Source organism: Gavialis gangeticus, unplaced genomic scaffold, assembly GCF_001723915.1.
Source record: "Gavialis gangeticus isolate Ggan-Ray unplaced genomic scaffold, GavGan_comp1, whole genome shotgun sequence".
NCBI classification, from domain to species: Eukaryota; Metazoa; Chordata; order Crocodylia; family Gavialidae; genus Gavialis; species Gavialis gangeticus.
The window spans coordinates 17,435,405-17,459,987 of NW_017729009.1; the positions used below are offsets into that span (position 1 = coordinate 17,435,405).

Sequence of the window (24,583 nt, forward strand, 5' to 3'; positions counted from 1 at the left end):
CCTCCCCCACCCCTTGTACTTACTAGCTTGGGGGCAGCTGCAGCTCCCTGCTGCAGCCACTGGGGACTGCCCAAATCATCAAAGCACTCTGAATCTTTTCCAAATGATGCATACATGATGTCAGAATCTTTTGACTAGCCACTCAACCCACCCAAGCACCTAATGAAATAATAAAAAGGAATCAAAGCATCAGCAGCCATCCTTAACTTACCACCTATAGCAATAAAATGGAAATTTCAGAATTTGCCCATTACTTTAGCAGATTTTTTTCAATCAGTAATCGGCTAAGTAGTCTTAAATTTCCCTATAGATTTGGCTTATATTTTTTTGGGGGGGAGGTGTTTCTGATTTAGATGAAAGTAAAAAACACCATCCCAACTTTTATTTTCTTCTTTATTGTCAACGTCATGAGATATCACTTGGACTAGCCATCTGTCTCCCCTGACTTCCTAATCAGATCATCTTATCTTCATTCACATGTAGTCTTTGAAGAGTATCATCAAGCCAAGGTGTTTTTCCCAGGTTGGAATCCCATTATAGGCTTGTGTGCCACCAAAAGCAATACCCAGTTCCTTTTTTAGGGGGCATATGAACTTGAAATCTTTGCAAAGCGGTTTTTAGATATCATGCCTTTTACCAATCCCTTTGATTCCTAGAGCAATATATGAGGTCAGGATGGAGTATACTAATCCTGCAAACTCCATGTTAGCCAAAGCTACTATATGGTTACTATAAACAATACAAAGAGCCATGTTTTTCATCTTAACTGGAATATATAAAATGTAATATGTTTGTATATTAAATATGAGAAGTTTTATATGACTTTGAAAATGAAATGGTAACAAATTGTTTAATTTTTAAATGAAAACACTTTTACTGGATGTATAATAAACTTATAATTGTGACTGCTCTTGAAGTAATGCATGACAATTATTTCAGTCATGAAAATTCTTTCAGTCCTTGGGTTAACTATTTTTAACTTCAATTTTTTTCTTAATTAGGTAAAATACAAATACTAGAAAGCTTTATATTGAGAACATGTGCCCTTGTTGCTGATGTAAGAATTAATTTTTATATTCAGCAGGAGGTAATCCTTTTTTTTAAAGTTTTTAATTAGATGTTTAACAGATGTATAAAGATGACTAGTAAATTATATAGACAGATGTGAACAGGGAAAGAATCCTATTGAAAAATTAAATGTTCCTACTGGCTTTAAGAATGCACGTTGCTGCTATTATGTATGTACTAACTTTTTAATTTATAGCAGTTTGTTCGTATGATTTCTGGTTTCAGTTGTAATATAAAAATAAGGCACTGGAGAGAAACACCATATGAAAGAATATGAAATAATAAGATTATTCGGTTAAGAAATATCTTTTAAGTTTGTTAATGGTTCTTAACTGTATTTTTATACAGTGTTTTTTATAATGCTTTAATGTTTATGTAATGTATATGCTTTAATGTTAATAAAATAACTTACATGAAATGTTCCCCTCATTGTCAACATTGGGCAATTATTCATGGACTTTAGTAGGGCCATCATTTCACTGTTGGAATATAAAACTATGAAGGATGAAGTGGATTTCTTTTTTCTTTAGAGATTGTGCCCCCATTTGTATGTTTTCAAGAAAGACATATTAAGGGCTAAATTTTCATACCCAGCCTTTTTTGGATAATAGTTACCTTCATTTGTTGCATCCATAAAATGTGCAGGTAAATGTTTTTGTGCCTGCAATCGCTGTATGCACAAATACTAGCACTTGGAAATCTTGCTTCATAAATTATACCTATGAAATAGAACCTTAACCCTGAAACTGTAGATCTGTGTCTGTTAAGGCTGTTCATTGAAGTCAGCTACAGTTTAGTCTGATTTACATTAGTGCGAGTAAAGTCAGACATCCCTCTTGCTGTGATTTTGCTTTGGGTCACTGATAGTAAAAATAAATAAATGTTGTTGAATAGCTACATCAATCTGGCCTGCTGACATAGCCAGCCAGAGAACAATTAAAATGTATTAGAAGTTTAATAGAGGAGTTCAAATTTAAACATATTTTTCTTTACTCCCTTTTTAGGCAGTAAGAAAACTTAATGTAATGCTTGACACCATGCCTCGAGATGCCCGGAAAAAAATCATTTCCACAAAGGAAATGTTGCTTATCATGTAATTCAGCTTTTATTTTCATTCTTATCAAATTGCATCATTCACATAGTGGGGGAGAAAATTTTAACAGCAAGCTATTTTATTGAACATAAGTTTAGTTTTATAAACATGGGCCCTATTCAGCCTACAGTTATCTCATGGCAATATAACCAAGTTCATGAGGATCATTCTTTCCCTTGGATGCTGTCCAATATATTGTTTCTCAGCCACAGTTAGGTTCCATCTTACCTTATTGTCCTAAAACAATTTTACTGCCCTAAAATAATACCTTTTGGTAATGGTTTCTGTGGTGAGAATATAAATGCACTGATTGGAGGAAAGATTCTTCATCCAGGAAAGTATTTGCAATGATATGCATAATCAAAGATGATTTCAGGCTAACTGATAGAAAACAGATAGAATTATCAGCCACAAAGTAAGGTGGAGTTTGTGAAAAATAATTACAATTTACTTCTTTCTTTCATATAGCCCAGCTACTTACAGAATATGTAGTAACTTCATTTGTGATGGAGAAATTATGGGGGTGGGAACTGAGAGTTCATTTGTATGGCCCTCCCCTTAACAAGACTTACAATAAAACAAGCATCTGCACATTTTTCAGGTACTGTTAAGGAAGCTTATTGAACATTGGTTTGTGAATTCCTACTTCTCAAATTGCTAATGGGTCTGAGTCAAAAATACTACTGCTGTATCGTGAATGAAATACTGGCTCTTTTGAAGTTGATATCAAAATAGCATTATGTTTCACTTCATATTCAGACTACAGTCATTGGTGTTAAATAAACCTTTCTCTGTCTGCATTGCCATCTTAATTTGTTTAAACATGTAGACTGTTATTTATTTTACAGGAATGACATGGGAAAGAGAATTTTAGATGCTGGAGGTAAGCACAGAATCTTTCTTTGAGGCTCTATATTAAACCATTTAAGTGGGAAATAAACTGAAAAACAAGGAGACTAATGATACTCAGTTTAGCTAAAAATAGTTTTTTCATCATTCATATTCATCATTAATAACATTATCAGTAAAGCACATACAAAAACATAAACAATATAACTATGCACAGAGTACTTTAAAGCATTTGGATTGCTTCTTGGATATATACCATTTAATGTATTCCACTATTATAGTGGGGGGTGCTCAGGCAGTGAGGGCAAGAAGGGGTTGCCACCATGGTGGCAGTACTGGGTAGAGTGGGTGTCTCATTCAGTGGTAAGGGAGGAGGGAGAAGGCTCACATTCCTTGTGTAGTGGCAGTAGGGAGCCTTGTGCAGCAATGATGGGGGAACTTGTGGTGCTTGCAGACCAGGGGCACTGCTTGCAGAAGCCCCTGCAAGTGTGTGGCCCCCAGCTGCTCCAAGTTGGACAGCTCCAGACTAGGTCATGACTTTAGAGGTATAAGCACTCTGAGAAACACCATACAAAAAATTTAGCACAGGTTGTTCCCATATTTAATGAGCATTGTTTACACTGAGTAAGTCAGGGCTGTCCAACTTCTAAGCCCCAGGGGGCTGCACCAGTGGAGACTGCGTGTAGCACAGACTACACCAGTCAAACCACAGGCCACTGGGCTGTGCAGATGCTCCCCCTATTTCCCATTTTACTGTACAGCCCCACAGACACCACCACACCCTTCCAGCACTGCATTGGGTACCCCATCCCCTGCTGCACTATGCAGGCATGATCCCCAGATCCCACTGAACTATGCAGGCACACAAGCACAGTTCCCCCACCCACCTCCCACTGCAACCTACACCCCGTGCCCTTACCACTGAACAGGGTGCAGTTCCCCACAAGAAACCTTGTTCCCTTCCCCATCCCCCTACCATGCAGCTCCGGACTCTCTCTTAGTTCCCTATGTTGCTCATTGCTCTTGAGAGGGAAGCAGAAAGCAGCCACTGGAGCAGGGAGCACACCCACATTCCTGCTGCTGTTGCAGCTAAAGTGATGGGGGAGCAGCAGCTGGGTAGGAGCCTGGGTTAGCAACTTAACTCTTCATGGGCTGCCAGTTGGACAGCCCTGGAGTAAGTACATATTCCTTGTAGTGTAGGATTATAGCCTTTTATTTGTTCCAAGGCTATGCACTTACATGAAATGTGCAATTATAGCCAATTATATGCCATTCCTTCCTGATCAACCTAAGGTTTAAAAACAGTGAAGGATCTGAAGGGAGTGAGTCTTTGAGGATGGCCAGCACTAGTAAAAGCAGCTTTGAGGCTACTATAGCTTGTCCCAAGAGCTTGTTTGGTTCCCACAGCTTCCAGCATCAGGCAGCAGAAAGCTGGTATAGAAGCCGTCTTTGACATTTTCAGTTTCTGTGAACAGTATTCCTCTGGCACACCTCAGGCTCTTTATATTTATTTTTCTGAATGCAACTGAATGCTATGTTTGGACACTCTGATTTCATATTGATGTTAGAACATCTTGTAAAAATACATTTTAATTTTTTACATTTGAGTAGGTTTGATTTTTTTCGAAGACATTTAAATTCAGAAATAATGTTGAGAAATGTATATACATTTTTAAAGTTGGCATTCTTTTTAATGATTTTGTTCCTATAAAATGTATGCTGTAGACTATGACTTACAAGTAGCCATTACAGAAGCTTTATGCAGAATGACATCAGAGAAACAAAGAGGAGAACTGGCACGCCAGTGGTTTTCTATGGAGTTTGTGACCAATGCATTTAAAGGAATTAAGGACTCCGAATTTGAAACAGTAAGTGATTTACAAATACTATTTCCAGGAGTATGATGTTACTAAAATCTTTCTCTGCTTTTTAACAGGACTGTAGAAAATTTCTGATGATATGATGTTACTAAAATCTTTCTCTGCTTTTTAACAGGACTGTAGAAAATTTCTTAACCAGGTGAATGGCATACTAGGGGATAAAAGAAGGTAAAGTAGTATTGTTACTACAGGAAAGAAGTTTTCTGGGTGAAAGTGAAAATCCATTTCAGAAAAAGTTACTCCTCTAGGTCCTAACATTTTTTCTTGCTTTTTTTTCTTTTATAGTTTCATAGTTTCATAGATTTAGGGTCGGAAGGGACCTAGTAGATCTTCTAGCCCGACCCCCCGCCAGGGCGGGAGAACAACAAAAACCCCAAACAAAAACGGGACTCAAATGAGTCCAGCCAGGTTGGCATCCAGCCTCTTCTTAAAGACCCCCAGGGTAGGGGCCAGCACCACTTCCCTTGGAAGTTGGTTCCAGCTCCTAGCCGCCCTAACTGTGAAGTAGTTTTTGCGGATGTCCAATCTATACCTCCTCTCCATCAACTTGTGCCCATTACTCCTTGTTATGCCAGCGGGCGCTAGGGGAAACAGCGTCTCCCCCAAACCCTTCTGGTCCCCCCTAGTGAGTTTATAGACGGTCACCAGGTCCCCCCTCAGCCTTCTCTTGTGGAGGCTGAATAGGTTCAGGTCCCGCAGTCTCTCACTGTAGGGTCTGCCCTGTTGTCCCCGGATCATGCGGGTGGCCCTCCTCTGGACCCTCTCCATGTTGTCCACATCCCTCTTGAAATGGGGCGCACAGAACTGGACACAATACTCCAGCTGTGGCCTGACCAGCGTCGCATAGAGGGGGAGGATCACCTCCTTGGCTCTACTCGAGATGCACCTGTGGATGCACGACAAGGTCCGGTTAGCCCTGCCAACCATGACCTCGCATTGTCGGCCCATGTTCATCTTGGAGTCAATAATGACTCCAAGATCTCTTTCTGCCTCCGTGCTCTCGAGTAGGGAGTTCCCCATTGTGTAAGTGTGCTGCTGGTTCCTACTGCCCAAGTGCAGCACCCTGCACTTGTCCGTATTAAAACGCATCCTGTTCCTGTTAGCCCACCCCTGTAACCTATCCAGATCCCTCTGCAATCTCTCACTCCCTGCTAGCGTGCTCACCTCCCCCCAAATTTTGGTGTCATCAGCGAATTTAAACAGGTTACTTTCCACCCCATCATCCAGATCGCTGATGAAGAAATTGAACAGCGCAGGCCCCAGGACCGAGCCCTGGGGGACTCCGCTACCCACCTCCCCCCAGGTCGAGTATGACCCATCCACCACCACCCTCTGAGTGCGACCCTTCAGCCAATCTGCAATCCATCTGACTGTGTAGGCATCTATGCCACAGTCGCCTAGTTTTTTAACTAGGATGGGGTGAGAGACGGTGTTTTAAAGTAATTCTGAGCTACAATAATACTAGCAGATAGAAAGAACTGGTACAGATAGAGACAGCTAACCCAAATCTATAGTACAGATAGAGACAAATAGCCCAAACCTTATCTTCTTAACAACTAACTACAAAATTATATGACTAATTTTGCAAAAAAATGTTAATTAAAAATAATTTCTTATAGGGTTTTTACATATCCTTGCTTAGCAGCAGTCCTTGATAAACATGAGGTAAGTTACAAATTAACTGGATCATTTCCTTTGTACAATTGATCTGTAGTGCTGTCTTAGGCATATGTGTATTTAAGTTTATTTAAATTGTAAGCTACAGTTAACCTACTGGTGTTCAGACTGTGTTCAGATGCTATTCCTTTGGAGGTAATTTTTTTGTATATATTTTAGCTACAGATACCACTGGATGAAAATCTTGAAGAATTTTGGATTGATTTTAATGTTGGCAGCAGAAGTATATCCTTCTATGTAGCAGCAGATGATGAAGTAAGTTCAGTTTATCATAATTCATTGAAAAGATTTTGGTTTTTCAAAGGGTGAATTCAGACGTTAATGTTTGACAATTTAATGTTTTCTCAACACTATAATGTATTTCATGGGTGTACTGTGAACAAATATAAGTGATCCTAAACTAGGTGTTAAATAGAAATACGTGTTATATAGCTTTTTCTTAAACATAAGGATAAACGGAAAATTGATCACTGCTAGAGCCAGAATCGGCATTTCATGTGCTCTTCCGCAAGCTTCCTAACATTCAAATACTTTATTTACAATAGAGAAAATGATCAGTTTTATATTTTAGAGCTTCTGAATATAAGAGAGTTCAAGAAGTGTTGGAGTGTTGTTATAGCCTCAATGGTTCAGGAAAATATGTGAGGCAAGGATTTTTGTAGGTGATATAGTGTATTGAACCAACTGTGTGGTTGGGTTAGACTCAGAAAAGTTTTCAAATGCATTGTGTTTTAATTGAGGGGGAATTAATATCTGCATTTTAATACCTTCTGGAAATCTGTTTGCACATTTATCCTCTGTTACAGAGTCTTAGCAATCACTGATTGTGCTAGTTTTAGAATTTTGAACACTTTTAAAGTCGCTATTCTCTTATCTTTCTGTACCTCATTCTATCCAAGCTGTTGTTAGATTTTAATCACTTCTTGAATCGGTCAATTAATTGCTGCATTTTGAGTACTTCTGTGTATAAGATATTAGCTTTAATCATACCAACATGTTATAGATAATAATAATGGAGATTTAAATTTACTTCTAGTATAATATGAGCTTTTATCCTCAAAATACTTTGGGGTTTTTTTTGAGGATCATCAATGGGAAACAGTTGTTATACCTGAAGAAGATGTAGAAATGTACAGCCTTGAAGGTATTGACACTCACAAATGTATCCTTATATTCGTGAATTGTTATATGTATTTATATGTTAATTTGTTTTCTGAAATCTTGGGAATTAGTAAAATCTGGAGGTCTTGACTCTGTTGTTAAAAAAGCAAACTTTCCATTGCATTCAATGATTTCAAAACTAAATGTTGGATTGTACACAATTGGACACAGTTTTTTAAAGTTAGAAGTGCACTATGTATACTTAATTTGCATTATATTATGGATAATTATCCACAGTTGGTTAATTATAATGTTCCCTTAAATGATTTGTGCATGCATGTGTAATATTTCATATGTTTGGTTTCAATTTACATCTACCTTCCCTACTTTCCTGTGATCCTAATTGTGTGTGTGTGTGTGTGTGTGTGTGTGTGTGTGTGTGTGTGTGTGTAAATTTTATTTTTACTATTCCTCTACTCTGTATGATAGTCTCTTGACCAGCAGTGTATGTTGTGGCTTGTCATACGCCATGAGTGTTCTTGTGTCCTACAGCTTTAAACATCCTTGATAATAGATACTTCAGATAAATGTTTCAGTATCTCTAGGACTCCAGGTACACAGGTCATAGAGGATCAGCTGTCTACACCTGTTCCTTCCATTTCACTTCTTTTAGTTTAAATCAGTTTATTGAACTTTTATCCCAGGACCCCTCCAGATACAAGTTATTTACAGTCCCCCAGCATCCCAGGATGCTTTGTACTTCCCACACAAACCCTGCTGCCCCTCTTGCAGAGTTGGCAAGCTAGCCTTGGCCCAAGCTGTCTGCTTCAGCCAAGCAGGGAGGTGTGCTCTAGCACCGCCCCCCCCCCAGTTCATGGCCTGGGCCACTGCAGGCATGTGGCTGCATTTCCAGAATCAAAAGTAGATGTCTGTTCACTTGTTTATTGGTTCAATCTATGCAGCTTTGACTAACCTGCAAAGATTGAATCAATTCAGCCTCAGGCTTTTTGACTGTACTTAGCCTAAGAGTCTTATAACTGCAAGTCAAGGGCTGGGACTGTGCTTTAAGCAAACTGATTTGGGTAACACCCTCTCAGGAACTGTGGGCATGGCACTGGCAGTGTGGTGAACCTCTTGACTTTAGAGTTCTTGCTTTTTGCAGGACACAGCCTACAGTTAAAGGATTTACAACACATTGAAGAACCCAGCCCTTTATATTACAAATATAAAGCATTAAATAACCTAAATATCTTTTACAATGGCTCTTCATCCACCTGTGGATTAGAATATTTGAAATACCTAGAAAAATGGTTTTTCATAAAGTTGAATTTTGAAGTGTTTCATGAAAACAAATGTAATCAGATTACCTTTGTTTAAACAGTAATAAGTGGGAGTCATAGAACTGTCTCATTTCAGTTAAGTTTGATCTTTGGAACACCATAGAAAAGGTGTTTTTAAAGCCTAATGAAAGATTCATCTTTTGTGTAGAAAAAGAATCAAAGAAGTTATTAACAGTAATTCTAAAAAACCCAATGACCATCTGTAACCAAGAAGGAGGGCAAATCCTATTATATTTTGATCCTGTCTTGGAAATCATAGATGTGGTCAGAAAGGTTTATGGTGCAAATAAATGTAAGGTAAGATTTAAACTCTCTTCCTTTTTCAACTTCTTTGTTTTCTGTCAAGTGACCTAATAAATGTCACTCAGTTTGTCAATAAAGGACTTAGGAAAGAGCAGTAAATAAAACATTTTTTCTGAACAGCCTACTCCCCACTGCTTATATAGATTAGCAAACTGCTCTTCCCTGAGCCAGGGACAAATGGAAAGATTGTAAATACATTTATATAATGCAACCTTTCCTTTCTTCTGCATGGAATTTCCTGTACTCTGTGGTTGGGGATTATGCAATAAATATTTGTTTGCATTTTATGTAGAAGAACTGAGAGATGAGCAAGCATATATTTTAAATTGGGAATTCTTTCTATTTTGTAGGGGTTTACTAGGAAGCAAGCTATATCGGTTGCCAAAACATCAGTGCACATCATTTTTGATGAAAGTGGATCACAGGTACATTTTTCAGTTAGGATATGGAAATTATTTTGATCGGGCAGATTATCAAATGATGCTTTTTAGGAGATGCTACAGAATTGGAAGATGCGACAGCCAGCTGCTATAGTCACTGAGGAACCAAACACCAAGTTATTTTAAATGATTTTTTCCCCCGATAGGTTGACATTTTCCTATGGCTTATACTGCTTCTGGTCTTTTACTCCATTTGTTTGTGATAAAGTATCACAAGAAGAAAACATCTCTTAAGACAATTAGTAAATCATTGAAGATAAAATATTTCTCCTGTTTACAGAACTAAAATCCCATAACTAACATATACATGCAAACACATTTGAAAGAAGTCTTTTTTTTCAGAAAGGTACACCCGTATGTAAATCAGGAAGTTTTTCAAACAAAATCTAGGGCTGCTAGGGCACTGAAATTCACTGTCTTTAATAACACTGGCCATGGTCCTGGAAAGCATCTTCATTATTTCAGATGGTATATAGTTGCTTTCCTGTTTAAGTGCTTCTTTGCCTTTTCTTTCCTGTAAAGTGCTTCTCTGAATAGGAGCCATCAGTTTTACCCCCTCTACTGAATTCCCCATTAGTGACTGCACTATGAAGTAGATAGGCAAGGCTCCAGTGGGTTGCAGGAATTTTAGGCACTGTGTTGCCTTACTTTTTAATAGCTGGTCAAAATAAATATGGTGGTTAATGTACCGGCAAGCACTAATGCCTTGTTTACGAAAACATCTCAGCTACTCTACTACCAGTAAATCTATACCACTACTAGAAAATTTTGAAAAAATTAGGAGGAAAATGTAGTCCAAAGATCACATCCTTCTTGTATTTTTTCCATCCAACTGCATGTACCAATTTCTACATACTCACATTGCAAGTGGACAGATGAGCATTGTAAGAACGTATAGATTTATTGTACAATCAACTACATTTTGTGTAAAGAATGATGTAGATGTTTAGTGTTGCATTTAAATTAATTAAACACACCCTTTTCCCAGCAAACCACATGCTTCATGCATTTGAAAAACTAATTAAAATCAAGAGAGTCACCACTGTGATCAGTGACTCTTATTTTCTAATACTGTATTTTAAGATAATGCACATTAAACTTACATAAGATATTATTTTTCCCAAAATACTGAATAGGTTCTTGTACCAGAAAGTCAGTTGTCACCTTGCATAAAAGGAAAGTCAGAAATAGAAAATAAATCCAATAAGTCCATAAAGCAGCAACTTTATGACGCACAGAAAAATATGAATAAAAATACTAAGCAAGACAACTGCGAACATATTCGATCCAAGGTAATTCAGCTTATCATAACTAAAAACAGTACATCAAAAATAGAAGTAAAATGTAATACTTGATTGTGCTTTATAGTAGGGAATTCATTTCATTGTAGTTATACTGCAGTGAGTGTTCTTGTACCAGTTATGGTTCTGATGCTAGTTGTCCCTAAGTTATGTAACTTGTTTTTTTGAATTCTTGTTTTCTGAGGCCAGTGCAACTTTGAGAGGTGACTTCAGAATATTTTATTTATGCTTGTATATATTGTGATCAGTGAAGTTGTAGTGTTTCTTTTAACCCTTTTTGAGCAGTTAATGAGCTTCATTATTAACATTTCTTATTAAAGGCAGGTGTTTCATGTGTGCAAATGCACACCCACACACAGAGTACAGCTAAGGATGGGGATCTGAGACATTTGTAAAGAAGGTCTATATCCCGTGCATGTTCAGATGACAGCTTCATGTGGATCTTCTTATGCATAAATGATACTCTTAGAAGAGCCATGAGAGGAGCAAAGGATTGGAGAACTTTTGTTTACACAAATCTGTTGAATTACACAGTTGATTTTTAGCCTCAGTATTTCAGGTGTAGTGAATTTCAGGTGTCTACTTCAAAACTTAACTGGATGTAGTTTTATCCCTGTACAATTCTTTGTAGCTTATCCCAGTTATTGGAGTAGACAGAGAAGAATATTTGGCCCTTATTAGATTACTTTATCAAATTATGATCTAGTTTTAATGACTTTGTAATTAGCATGCCACATTACAACTCCTGTGTGTAAAGTAAAGTGTAGGAAATACACCTGTTACATTGCTATTAGCATGAAGAACCAGGATATAGGGCTTGATATTTAAAAAAACTGATTTTTCAGCAATCACATACATGTTAAATTGTGTGTGTGTGTTAAATATATTTGTGTCTTAAAGTGTGCTAATGAATTGTGGTTTTTTATGCATGTCAAGATCATCACACCTAGTAAGAGAAAAGTGTCCGAAGCAACAGTGGTTATCCCAAGAACTGGTAGCTTGCCTGATAGGAGCCCATTGGTATTTGTCAGTACCTGTAAGTTCATGCTTATTTTCAAGGTTCAAAATATTAATTGATTTTTAAAAATAATTTATTTAGACTGCTTTATTTGGGGCAGTATGTATAGTTTTGATATTTTTTATGCCAAACTTTTCTTATGCTCTTACAATCAGACAAAAGCTATCACGGAACTGGAATTGAGAAGAAAATGTTACTTGTGGTAGCTCTTTATCAGATGTTTAATTTCTTAAACCCTCTCAAACTTGACCGCTCAAGGACCTTTAGAGATACTGATGTAAAAATTCCAAGAATCTTTTTCACCTTCTCTGAAATGCATATTATTTTGAGGAATCTCAAATGTACCTAAAAAGCATTTGCTTAACCACATAATAATCAGCATGCTCAGTGCCCTCAGCAGTGTTCCTGGTGAAACTTGCTTTTCTCCATTTGTACAGTTGTTAATCATGTTTTCACTCTTGTCTGATTGACATGGTCCATCACCAGCTTTGAGAGGTGCTTAATTAACCTCACTTCTTGTCTACCAGCTTGGCCATGAGTTTCTTTTGGAATGATCTGACTGTCCTCCTAGATAGTGATGCAAGGAGCTCAGCCCTCCTGGGAACTGGGAGGCAGGCCAGTGCTTCTGGTTTTGGCTTCAAAAAAATAAATTAGTAGGGCAGGAGGTATGAAAGAATCTTCCACAAATAATTCTTAGTTGGCCCCTGGTAGAGTTCACATGCCTCCTGGCAATCCACTACAACAGCTGGCGCTGCTTGGTCTTTCTCCTTTTTACTTGAGAGACCTGTAGAAGAAAAGCCAGTAAGAGCTCAGTGGTGATAGATGAAACTCTCTCCAAAGCACAAATATCCTAACTGCTACATATAAAAAGTTTTTTAAAAGAGTATTTTTGAAAGTTGAGAACTGTCACAAGAAGAGATTCTAAAACTAAAGCTACAACTGGATTCTTTAAATGATTCTCTTCTTTTTTTTTTTAAGACCTGGCTAGACAAAACCTTGGCTGGGATCAGATAACTTGGAGATGGTACTGCTTTGAGCAAGGGCTTGGACTAGATGACCTCCTGAGGTCCCTTCCAACCCTGATCTTCTATGATTCTTTCCTGTGCATAAGCATTATGGCATAATCATTAATTTAATGTTCATGTACTACTTTTTCACAAAGAAACCATGCCTTATGTAGTGTACAGAATCTCCTGTTGTTTCTTATTCTCCATTGTAACATCATTAAAATCAGTGAAATAGTTTGAAATAAATGCTTGTTTGTTACTGGAGTTAGGTGACTTGTTTAAAACTTTATAAAGGAGAGGTGTTATGCAGCACCCTCTAGCTATACTAATGCAGTGGATGGCACAATCATGTTAATAGATAAAGATCATTCTAACAAACCTCTGGTTTGTTTACAGCAACTCCGCGAAAGGGTCGATTTAAACTACCTTTGCAAATGATGTGTTCTTCTGAAAGAACTAATAATAACTCTTTAACTGAGGGTGGAATAAAGAATTTAAATCTAGAGCCTACTGGAGCATGTATGTCTTCTGTGTCTGAATCTCTTAAAAGGAATAATTCTGCAGAAAAAGTAACTAACCTATATTTTTATGATCTTGCTAAAATCTATTTTAGAAATATGTGCATAATCAGTTCTTCACTATATAGAAAAGAATTTTGGATTATTTTCATAACATCGTTTAGTCCATACCAGTGTTGATATGGATACAAATCTAGCTTTGCAGGTCCATATTACTTTCTTTCTAAATCATTTTGCTGCCTCATTTTGCGTTACAGATTACATTTCATCCAGCTAAAATTGAGGATTCCTATAAACTTTAGACTCACTCGTTCCATGGGATTGACTAAATCTAATCATGTCTCCTGGACGATGTTTTTGTGTTTTATTCATTCCATTCTCAAACCCCAGTACGGCACATTGGTAGTGACCTAGCTTTCTTTAGCTTTCTTGCACCAAAAGGATACCTGTAAATTACTAAAATATTGCTGACATTTATAAACATCATTGAAAAGATTACATTTTAGTATGCATATTCAAAGGAATACTAAATATTCCTGTCCTTTATCTCAGGATTGCCATCAAAATACAACACCAAACAATTTTTATAAAGAAGTTGTTAGACAACTTATTTACAAGCGTTCCAATGTTGTAAGCACTTTAAACATAAATATGTGGGTACATCAAAAGAGATGTATGATCAGCTTCATAGAAATCCTGTTTTTATAAACATGCCTGTTTTATTTAGCCCATTTATTTTTTTTTAAATATTTTTGTTGTTATTTATCCAACTGTTTTCAAAATCAGACATTTAATTTCTCAATTTTTTTTTAAATCACACTGCAAAATATGTTTAAAAAATAATATTGTCATCTAGACTTAACTTTGCAAATCCAAGGCCAGTTCAAAAGTCCTTTTAAGCACTCTTGTTGACTTAATTGATTTTGGAATCAGGCCTTCACTGAAGACATACAGGTGTCACTGGATAATTAATCTCAATACAGTGGATTCCACAGGTATACACATTTCCTTGAAGAATCTTTACTACTATTAAGATGTAAAATGAGAAGAATACATTGAAATGGTATTGTAGGATTCCAAAACATTTTTCCAGGTACAGCTGCACCTAAGAAGTTTGTGACTCTTAAGACATAATACAGATTTATCAAGACTAGTTAATTATCTGTAAAACTTACTTTTTTTACTTAAAAGACACAATTCAATAAGTTTAGGGGAGACAGGGTGGTGTACTGGACAATGCATTTTGTGAAACACAAATTAATTGCAAGTCAGGAATAAGAAATGAGGCAAGATGATTTGAAAACCTTTTTAAAACATAAAATGAAAAGATTTATATTTTATTTGAAAATAATTTTTTTTAATAAGGAACAAAACATATTTTTCCATGCCAATATATTTTTGTAATTTCTTACTTTGTCTATAGCAAATGTCAGCTGAAGAAGTTTTGGAACTGATGCAAAATGAGGCAGACGGTAAGACTGGCCAAAAACGAATGTTAAGTGAGTACTTTGGCAAATTTTGACAGTACTGTTTTTAAACTATTCTATGTTCATATTGTTATGAAAGTGGCAAAATCAATTTTTAATACTAAATTCATGTTTTATTTAGATGAACTATTAGATATTGTTCCTGATTCCCAACCACTAGAGAGAAATTATAAGCCTCTGTAAGTATGACATGACAACTGTTAATGCATCTATTATGTAATGACTAGTTTTAAGAACATTACCTGTAAGTACATCCATAAATATACTGATTAGATTCCTGTGTTGTGATTTGACAAGTGCTTGTAGTGAATTACATAAAATTTAGATATCTAGTTCTTCCTAAACTATTTAGCAGTATTTTGGAACTATTGGCTAAAGGCTGTGCCATTTATTACACTTTTGGGGTTTCTTTTATTCCTACAATTCAACTTCTAGAAACAGTCGTTCAACCAAACCATTTCCAGACTGGATTTTAAAAACATGTTTACCAATTAAATCGTCTGTGTTTTAATAGTCATGAAAAGCAATGAGCTAACAAGTCAGGAATTTTTAGCAAGATCTAGTAATTTCAATTAAAGAACACATCGTTCATGTGTTCTTTATTAGTATTAGTTATCCCTGTAGCAAATAATAGTAAAAATGTCCCCTGTCTTTGATTCTCATAAGAATGCATCAAGACTCAGCCACAACCAAGTCTAATCATAGTCTTTGAATTTTTAAAATTGAAATAAAATAGACTGTTGCTATATTTAATTTTTAGTTTAATGTGATGATTTTCCATTTTACTGTATCTTCCTTGTTATGTAATGATAAATTCCATTTTGTTATAAAATTTACATATTAATTAGTAGTGTTATTATTTAGAAAATATTTTTCTGACACATGTTTATTATAGTTACTTATAAATACCCAATTTCTGTATTTCAGTTTTAATACAATAGAATTATTTTTGTAGATTGCCTGGTATTTTGGAAATTTCTTCCGATGAAAATAAAACCTGGAAAAAAAGGGCATGTTCTGTGCCTGAGGCAATTATAACAAGCTGTGACAAACAGAAAACAAATACATCAGCAGGACATGCATCCCATCAAGGTGAAGCTTGATAAATATTTATTAATGGCAAATTATTTCTTGTACTCAATTTTTCCCACGTGTTGTTAACTTTCTTTTTTATTTGCATTAGTTTCTATTCTTAGTGAAAGAGTTTCCAAACAAAGAGCTTTCTGTTCAATTTTTGAAAGTACATCTCCAAAATGTCAGAGTAGAAATATAGAAAAGAAGCAAAAAAGTGAAGCTAATAAAATGAAAGAGGAATACTGCAGAATGCAAACTGAGCAATCGCTAACCACCCCTAAGCATTTGGAACAGAAAATACTATGTACAGCAGCAACAGATACTCGCAGTATACCTGAAATAACACCTTTTAAATCAATTCATCCAGCAAGAAGGGCTGAAAAATCTTTGATGAATGTTGATTTAATGGAGTACAAAGGTAAAAAAGGGACTACAAATTGCAAAAGTTCTGAGAAGGTAAGAGTTTTATCTTGGTTCGTCTGCCTTGGAGACAGGGAAGTTTTAGTTTCCTTTCTGTGTTACATTTTCAATATGTCAGTATTTCCTTTATGGCATATTTTAATTCTACTGATTTGCTCACCACTCAGCTTGTAATCATGCAGAATAATAAAGGGGTTTGCATGTTCTCAAATCTTATTCATTTGTATGTATATGCTTGGATCTTAGTGCACTTGTAAATGTTACCTTATACCATAATATGACATTTAAAACAAATTTCTTTCTGAAATATTTAGAAATGGGATCAAAATTTGGCCAAGTGAAAGGATTTAAAATCTTGCCCTTAATGTGAGTTTTAGGTCTTTTTTGGTTAATAAAAATTAATATAAAATAACTGAGGGTCATATCCTGCAAACACTAGTAAGCAAGTACTAATTACTGTTATCTGTCCTACTGATAAAGGTGTTAAGATTCATACCTCGTGTATGAAAAGCTGTAGTTGGAAAATTTCTTTGAGAATTTCCTTTAGAAATTTTCTTACATTGCCCAAGTAACATACCTGTTGAACATACCTAATGGAAAAAAATACCTTCAAACTTAGTGAATTTCTGGGATCTTTAGGAGTCTGGGCTATCTGAATAAAGTCCCATACCACAACTGCAGCTTGGCCTTTCTGTGAAGCAGGCGTCTGGGCAAAGTTAAAATGTTATAAATAATTTTTTTTGTTATAGAAAGCAAAATCCAAAGAAATGGCTGAAGCAGCAGAATCACTAATAAATAAAATTAGTGACAGATACAAAAAAAGGAATGACAGCAAATGTGCAAGAAAAGTAACAGAATCTTTAGGTAACAACAGGTATGATGTTTTCTTTTTGTAGTGTAAGAGTGATGTCAGCTGTGATGGTTCAAAATTATGTGAGAGGCAAGGATTTCTTAGAGTGATTTATTTTATTGGACCAACTGCATAGTTAGACAAGCTTTTGAATGCAAGACATCATCATTGAAGAAAGTCTTGCATTTGAAAGCTTGTCTAACTCTATCCCAACTATGCAGTTGTTCCAATAAAAGAGATCATCACAAGAAACCCCATTTCTTGCTTCGCTTTGTGTATGTCTTAGTTATGACTTACTCCTAAGTTTTCGGGTGGTTCCCTTTGTGTCCTGTGCTAATCGATATTGATTCAGTTCTGCCATGCAAAAATAGAAAATACTAGAAGCTCCGTCCACATTAAAGGGAATTTGGTGGGATCAGAAAATATGACCAGTGAATCTTCTTCAGACAAACATACATGTGGATTCCATACTTGCTGCACATATTCCTCTTACACAAAAGATCAAAAACCAGCTGTGATCATTAGAGCTGCATACACTTCTTGCACATTCTTGTGCTCCCCCTCCTGAGGTCATAAGTGTAGACCATCCCTAATAGCTACTTATTTCCTTTTTACCATTTGTGGCAGTGAGACAGAACAACCTCCGTATTCTCTTAGCTGATGCTATCTTACCCAGTTTTATTGCTGTTAATATTTTTGTTTATGTTTTTTTCTCTTTTCTATAATTTTGATGTTAGCTGGCTGGAAAAAATAACTAGGTAAAGTTAAAATGATTCAGCTGTCATAATACCTGGGTGATCAGCCATGTCTGTCATGTTTTGTGAATGATTGATACAAGGATATAGCTATCTTATTGTCATGCTCCTAGGTGCACCTGAAAATCCCAGCTGGCCCTACACTGTACCTTTTAGATATCCAAATATAGCTGTTGTGCACTTCTGAAAATTTTACTACATATGCTTGGACGTTGCTTAGAAAACTTTGAAAATGGAACCTTTCTGCCTTGCTGAATAATATGGAATAATCCTGAAAAAAATTGAGATGGATTGGAATTGATTTATACTTGTGCAGTTTGTTTGCAAAATCCGTTTTATAAAGTGCTGAAATTTTAAAGTATATTTTTGTTATGTTACACATGCTAACCTGGCCACATGTTAACTCTGATTCTATTTTAGCAAATATTAATAACCATACCACACTTTATTAACAAATATTTCTTCATGCTACCAAGTCGTTCTTTTATGTTAGTGGTATACTGAATATGTTTTTGCAATACATTTTATGATTTTTTTTAGATCATTACATAAGTCCGGATTCAGTGCCAATAAGGTATGTTTATATTTTGTTGAAGTACCTGAAAATTTCATCTGAAAAATTGATACATTGTACTCAAGTAGAACAACATCTTGTTTTTCATTGCACTTTTAATACTTGAAATATCCCATAGTCCTGCAGGGTTGACAAGAAGCTCCTGGTGTCGCTGGGGCTCCAGATCTGCTCTACAGCCCTCTGGTAGAATCAGGAGGCTAGAGGCAGAGAGCCTGTTGGAGACCTGTCCTCTCAAACTCTGATGGTTGAGTGCCCAAGCACAGTGCTCATCATCTGTCCACCCCGCTCCTCCTTCCTTCCCCTTAAAAGTGAAGGGTGAGAAGCAGGGCACTATGGGTGAATCCAAAGACACTCTTTCTGCCCCCCTTGCATTACAGTTCGCTATCCACATTTAGTTCCATAGAGAAGTTGCTATTTCATCCAGTAGTGCTATAGGGGGCATGCACATCTGTTCACTTGCCTTCTGTATTGCTAGAAAGGTCTAATATAGCAATACAAATGTTACATTTGTCATACCCTTAGTTAACTGATTTATTGCCCATGTTTATACTGAAGAACATGCTTTTTACTGATGACTAAATAAGCTCCACATAACTCCTATTTTCTTCATAGGAAATAGTTCAGAATAGAAGTTATAGAAACCTGAAAACTGCTACTACTCTTAATATAAATGCAGGATATGTGTAAGTATTTAGTACTTCTGTTTGGAAATGTCAGTTATCTAGCTTTGAATATTCATCAATTCACCAAAGGTTGTTGTTTTTTAAATCTTGTAACAGGGATGATGTCTACAATTTCAACACAAGTGGATTTGATGAACCTACAATAAAGCTTGGAGTAAGATTACAACTATAATTAGGATTAAAGGAACAGAATACAAAGGAACTCTGTTAATAGAAAATCGTATTTCTATTTGAAAATTACAACATGGCCCAGAATAAGATAAACTCTTTGGATGCATCCAGATGAGCATGGCCATGTAGTATGTAGTGCCGCAAACATGTGTGCAGCGCCACATACTGCACAGTCAGGTGTTCTCCGCACTGCAAAAGTGCACTGCCCTGGGGGGTTTTTTGTGGGTTTTATTGACCCCTGGATACTCAGTGGGATCTTCTGTTGATCTGCCATTATAAAAATTACTAGAAGAATCATTTTTAAATAATTTTAAAACAAATAAAGATCTTATTTAAAGGATTGTATAACAGAACCTTCTTGTTCCAATTAGTCAACTAAAAAAAGAAAGAAAAAGATAAGTTTCCTGTTAAAAATGTGGTTGAGACAGCTGCTCTTGTTAGTGCATTGTTCTGTTTAACAAAACAAATTTTTTATTTTGATTTTATAATTGTAAAACTAAATTCTAGAATGTAATAGATATACAGTAAAGTTTTCACGAGTACCTAAGTGATTTTGGAAGCCAAACCACAGTTTCTAAAGGGATTTTAGATGTTTTGAAAATCTGTGCGACTTGCATTCCAAAGCACCTGATTTTTAAGGATGTTTAGACAGCTAAAGATGTAAATGGAAGATTTTCAAGTATGCCTGAGTATATGTCCTGATGCAAATAAATACCTTTGAAAATCTGAGGCAATGATTTGAAAATTTCTAAGGTATAAAATTAACTATTTTAACTTAATTGAAAGCTACAATGTCTGGATAAAAAGGCATATACTTGTTCTTTGTCTGAATTACTAATGTATAAAATACGAATATACACTGGTATTTTTTCTCATTTGTTTGTTTTACCTTTTTAGATCCAAGAAGTACATGTCACCAAACTGAAAGCTAGTACAAACCCAACAAAAAAACTGTAAGCGTATTACATTGTTTTTCATGTCTGGGAAATGCAATAGAGGAAAATAATATGCAAATATTCTTTATGACCACTCTCTCTTAGAGATGCTCATAATGAATATTTTAATTTGCTTTCATCAGCCTTCCTCTATGCAAGTCCACATGGCATATTCAAGTCCTCCAGATATGGTGAGGAAAACCATCTTGTAGTTTTGCTTCCCCAGTAAATTCATAGATTCATAGATTCATAGATTAAGGGTCGGAAGGGACCTAGTAGATCTTCTAGCCCGACCCCCCGCCAGGGCGGGAGAACAACAAAAACCCCAAAAAGAGAAATGGGACTCAAACGAGTCCAGCTAGGTGGGCATCCAGCCTCTTCTTAAAGACCCCCAGGGTAGGGGCCAGCACCACTTCCCTTGGAAGTTGGTTCCAGCTCCTAGCCGCCCTAACTGTGAAGTAGTTTTTGCGGATGTCCAATCTATACCTCCTCTCCATCAACTTGTGCCCATTACTCCTTGTTATGCCAGCGGGCGCTAGGGGAAACAGCGTCTCCCCCAAACCCTTCTGGTCCCCCCTAGTGAGTCTATAGACAGTCACCAGGTCCCCCCTCAGCCTTCTCTTGTGGAGGCTGAATAGGTTCAGGTCCCGCAGTCTCTCACTGTAGGGTCTGCCCTGTTGTCCCTGGATCATGCGGGTGGCCCTCCTCTGGACCCTCTCCATGTTGTCCACATCCCTCTTGAAATGGGGCGCACAGAACTGGACACAATACTCCAGCTGTGGCCTGACCAGCGTCGCGTAGAGGGGGAGGATCACCTCCTTGGCTCTACTCGAGATGCACCTGTGGATGCACGACAAGGTCCGGTTAGCCCTGCCAACCATGACCTCGCATTGTCGGCCCATGTTCATCTTGGAGTCAATAATGACTCCAAGATCCCTTTCTGCCTCCGTGCTCTCGAGTAAGGAGTTCCCCATTGTATAAGTGTGCTGCTGGTTCCTACTGCCCAAGTGCAGCACCCTGCACTTGTCCGTGTTAAAACGCATCCTGTTCCTGTTAGCCCACCCCTGTAACCTATCCAGATCCCTCTGCAATCTCTCGCTCCCTGCTAGCGTGCTCACCTCCCCCCAGATTTTGGTGTCATCAGCGAATTTAAACAGGTTACTTTCCACCCCTTCATCCAGATCGCTGATGAATAACTTCATCATTTCTTTTTTCTTCTTCAGTAGGTAAAACAGGTCTAATGCTTTCTAGGCTACATGTTGGTTTTACTCCTTTTCTTTTGGCAAATTTGCCTATAGCTTTTCTGTTTTAATCAGGTTATCTAGGTTAGTGCATGTTGTTTTTCTTTATGAAGATTGCTTTGTTTTTTCCTTATAAGACACTCTATTGGGAGGCAGCCTAATGGCTGTTTTGTACTGCCCTCTCATTAATTGTGATCACTCCCCAAGAAAACAGACTATTTATTGGGTGTCCCTTATTGCTTAAAACTTGGAAGCTAGTATATTAGCTGTAAAGGAGAAGGAGGTCTCTAGACTTGCCAGAATTATCATATCTGGAATGTGTGCATTGATTCCCCTCCCACACGCTTATATACCATAAGTAGTAAGGTGTAAACAGTCTAGTCAGGTATTTTCAACTTTAATTCTCTTTTAGGAATCCTGATGAAAAAAGAACTGTCACTGAAAAAAAAGAAGGAAAAAAAGTAAGTTCTTTAAACTCCAGGAAAATTGATTGCAGAGACCAAAAATTAACATTTTAAATAACCGTAAATACAAAGGATTCTGAAAACTCTAAGACTTAGGCTTTTTAGCTCAGATTGCCTATTTCCCCCCTTTCAAAGGTACCAATATTATTTAAGTAAGAATTATATTACAAATAAAAGACACAAATTACTTCTAAACACTTCTTTATCATAGGCTAGAAATAATCAAAACAAGAAGCATCTGTTCAGTGACACAGACACAGAATACAGAGGTGATGACAGCAAGACAGACATTAGTTGGCTACAGGAGTCCAGTAGAAAGCATAAACCTCAGCTAACAGACTATAGCAGAAATCAGAACCTAAAGAAACCAAAAAGGGTAGAAACAAGTAAGAAACTATTTGATGTACAGGTTTGCAGAATGACCTTGCATTATAATGAATTTGCAACATTTTAATTATATTTGCCATAGATAATGTACATTATATTTCAGTATATATCGTGTTCTTCTCTTAACTTCCAAAACATTTCACATTTGCTAGGCCTATGCCTTTATGAAACTGATTTTTGAAAAGTGCTTAATTTGGACCAGAAAAAAAAAACTTTAGAAAAATCTTATTACTATCAAAATAAGCTGTAGACAATTTATGGATTCAGTAAATCAGTAGATGAATATGATACCTTCTTCAAACTAATGTAGTTGGTTAGAATTGCAGATATTATGGTAGTTTTTTTCAACTTTGTTGTTTTAACAGCAGAAGTAGTCCCTGAAGCTGCAGATCTGATGGATATCTCTAAAGAGGAAAAAACAAAGAACAAAAAGGTAAAAATGCAACTTGAATTAATACACATTGAAATATGTGTTTCATTACGTACTTCTTAACTGGGCTAAATATTTTTTAATTATCTCTATTAATTTGCTGAAGCTTCTACAAAGTTATTTCAAAATTAGTCTCTAAATGTGGTTTAAACTGTTTTACCAGTAGAACCAATTAAAGTGTCGGATATGGTAGGTCTTACTCCCTGATAGCACTAGCTAAGAGTTGCAATACACTGGAGACTTCTGCTGCTTTTCTAGTCTCTTCTTTTATATTTCTCAAAACACCTACCAGAAGTCTGTTAACCTTCACTTACCACTGCGTGCATTTTCATCTATTTCATTGGAAATCTGCACTATTTTTAGCTTGTACAAAATTGTGAATATAAGCTAGTCCTCTCACCAGGAGGATGAGGAAAACAGTCTTTAATCATTGGAATTAACTGTTGGCTTATTAACCTGCCAAGTTTTGTCTGAGCCAGGGTTAGACTAACATTAAATATTACTTGCTGTATTCATCCCAGGTCTTAGTATGCTAAAGTCAGTTGAACCACATTACAAATAATGTAATTTATCTTTGTCATGCAGCAAAGATATTTTTACTTTCCAATCATTTTATTTTTCAGTGCTTTGTTCCTAGTATGTAAAGTGTTTTACCTTGCTACCCTACCCATACGTCTTGTAGTTGCACGTTATTGTAAAGTTGAAGCTTTTATTTTTTTCCGAAGGTACCTGCTTGTAAAAAAACAAGCACAAAGACTGATGAGAATAGAAAACAAACGGTCAAACCAGAAAGGCCTCGAAGAGCAGCATTATCCAAAAAAAGTTACAAAGATCTCTCAAATTCAGAGTCAGAGAGTGAAGAGGAAGCTTTAGAGTACCCTGTTAAACTAAAAATGCAGGTAAACTGCAATATTGTTCTCCTAAAGACCCATTTCTGCAGCTTCCCCTTAAGGCTTGGTTCCCTGAATTAAAAAAAAAAAACCTCTGATTTTAAAGATGTTCCAAATGCTGAGTTGCCTAACTTAGTTTCTCTGAGATGACTTTTTGGAAGCCTTCATGCTTTCCTTAGACAACAGATAGAATTGTGGGTTCTCAGCTGCTCTCAAAATCATGCCCTACCTTTTCTTCACTATCTCACTTCAACAGACTTTTGAGGTGCTGACAAACATGGGAAAAACCAAAAGCCAACACTTTACTGAAAGAGGAATCCTGCCAGCTTGACCTGGCTCCCTGTATAGCTTACACAATTCAGCAGGGCTTTTTGGCAATTCAGTCAATCAGCTATTAGCTAAAAGCACCAAAAAGCCCTGCTGAAGTGTATGAGCTATACAGATGCTGGGCGGGCTGGGTCAAACTGACACAATTTCTCTTCGGGTACACATTGCACTTGGCGTGGGGGTGCTCTGAGTTGAAAGTAAAGCGCTGTGTTCTGGATTTTTTTCCCCCATGCTTGTAAGCAGCCTTGGTTTACACTTCCCCTTAGTAACCAGAAAGAAGGTACTGAGCCTTCAGATTAG

At 36.7% G+C, this 24,583-nt stretch overlaps 1 protein-coding gene across 1 annotated transcript in view; it reads left to right on the forward strand.

Annotated features, from left to right (window-relative positions):
• The window catches only part of SYCP2 (synaptonemal complex protein 2), a 47,355-nt gene that overhangs the window by 9,768 nt on the left and 13,004 nt on the right, over positions 1-24,583 (forward strand). The window contains exons 6-31 of the mRNA XM_019510162.1: positions 1,002-1,087; positions 2,073-2,161; positions 3,010-3,044; positions 4,736-4,878; positions 5,006-5,058; positions 6,510-6,555; positions 6,727-6,822; positions 7,651-7,711; positions 9,157-9,305; positions 9,662-9,736; positions 10,888-11,043; positions 11,989-12,088; positions 13,474-13,646; positions 15,019-15,094; positions 15,204-15,261; positions 16,038-16,174; positions 16,266-16,612; positions 17,326-17,450; positions 18,722-18,755; positions 19,368-19,438; positions 19,535-19,592; positions 20,507-20,562; positions 22,198-22,246; positions 22,461-22,635; positions 23,002-23,069; positions 23,792-23,965. Of these exons, the coding sequence (XP_019365707.1) occupies positions 1,002-1,087; positions 2,073-2,161; positions 3,010-3,044; positions 4,736-4,878; positions 5,006-5,058; positions 6,510-6,555; positions 6,727-6,822; positions 7,651-7,711; positions 9,157-9,305; positions 9,662-9,736; positions 10,888-11,043; positions 11,989-12,088; positions 13,474-13,646; positions 15,019-15,094; positions 15,204-15,261; positions 16,038-16,174; positions 16,266-16,612; positions 17,326-17,450; positions 18,722-18,755; positions 19,368-19,438; positions 19,535-19,592; positions 20,507-20,562; positions 22,198-22,246; positions 22,461-22,635; positions 23,002-23,069; positions 23,792-23,965 (2,690 nt within the window). The remainder of the gene's footprint in view (positions 1-1,001; positions 1,088-2,072; positions 2,162-3,009; positions 3,045-4,735; positions 4,879-5,005; positions 5,059-6,509; positions 6,556-6,726; positions 6,823-7,650; positions 7,712-9,156; positions 9,306-9,661; positions 9,737-10,887; positions 11,044-11,988; positions 12,089-13,473; positions 13,647-15,018; positions 15,095-15,203; positions 15,262-16,037; positions 16,175-16,265; positions 16,613-17,325; positions 17,451-18,721; positions 18,756-19,367; positions 19,439-19,534; positions 19,593-20,506; positions 20,563-22,197; positions 22,247-22,460; positions 22,636-23,001; positions 23,070-23,791; positions 23,966-24,583) is intronic.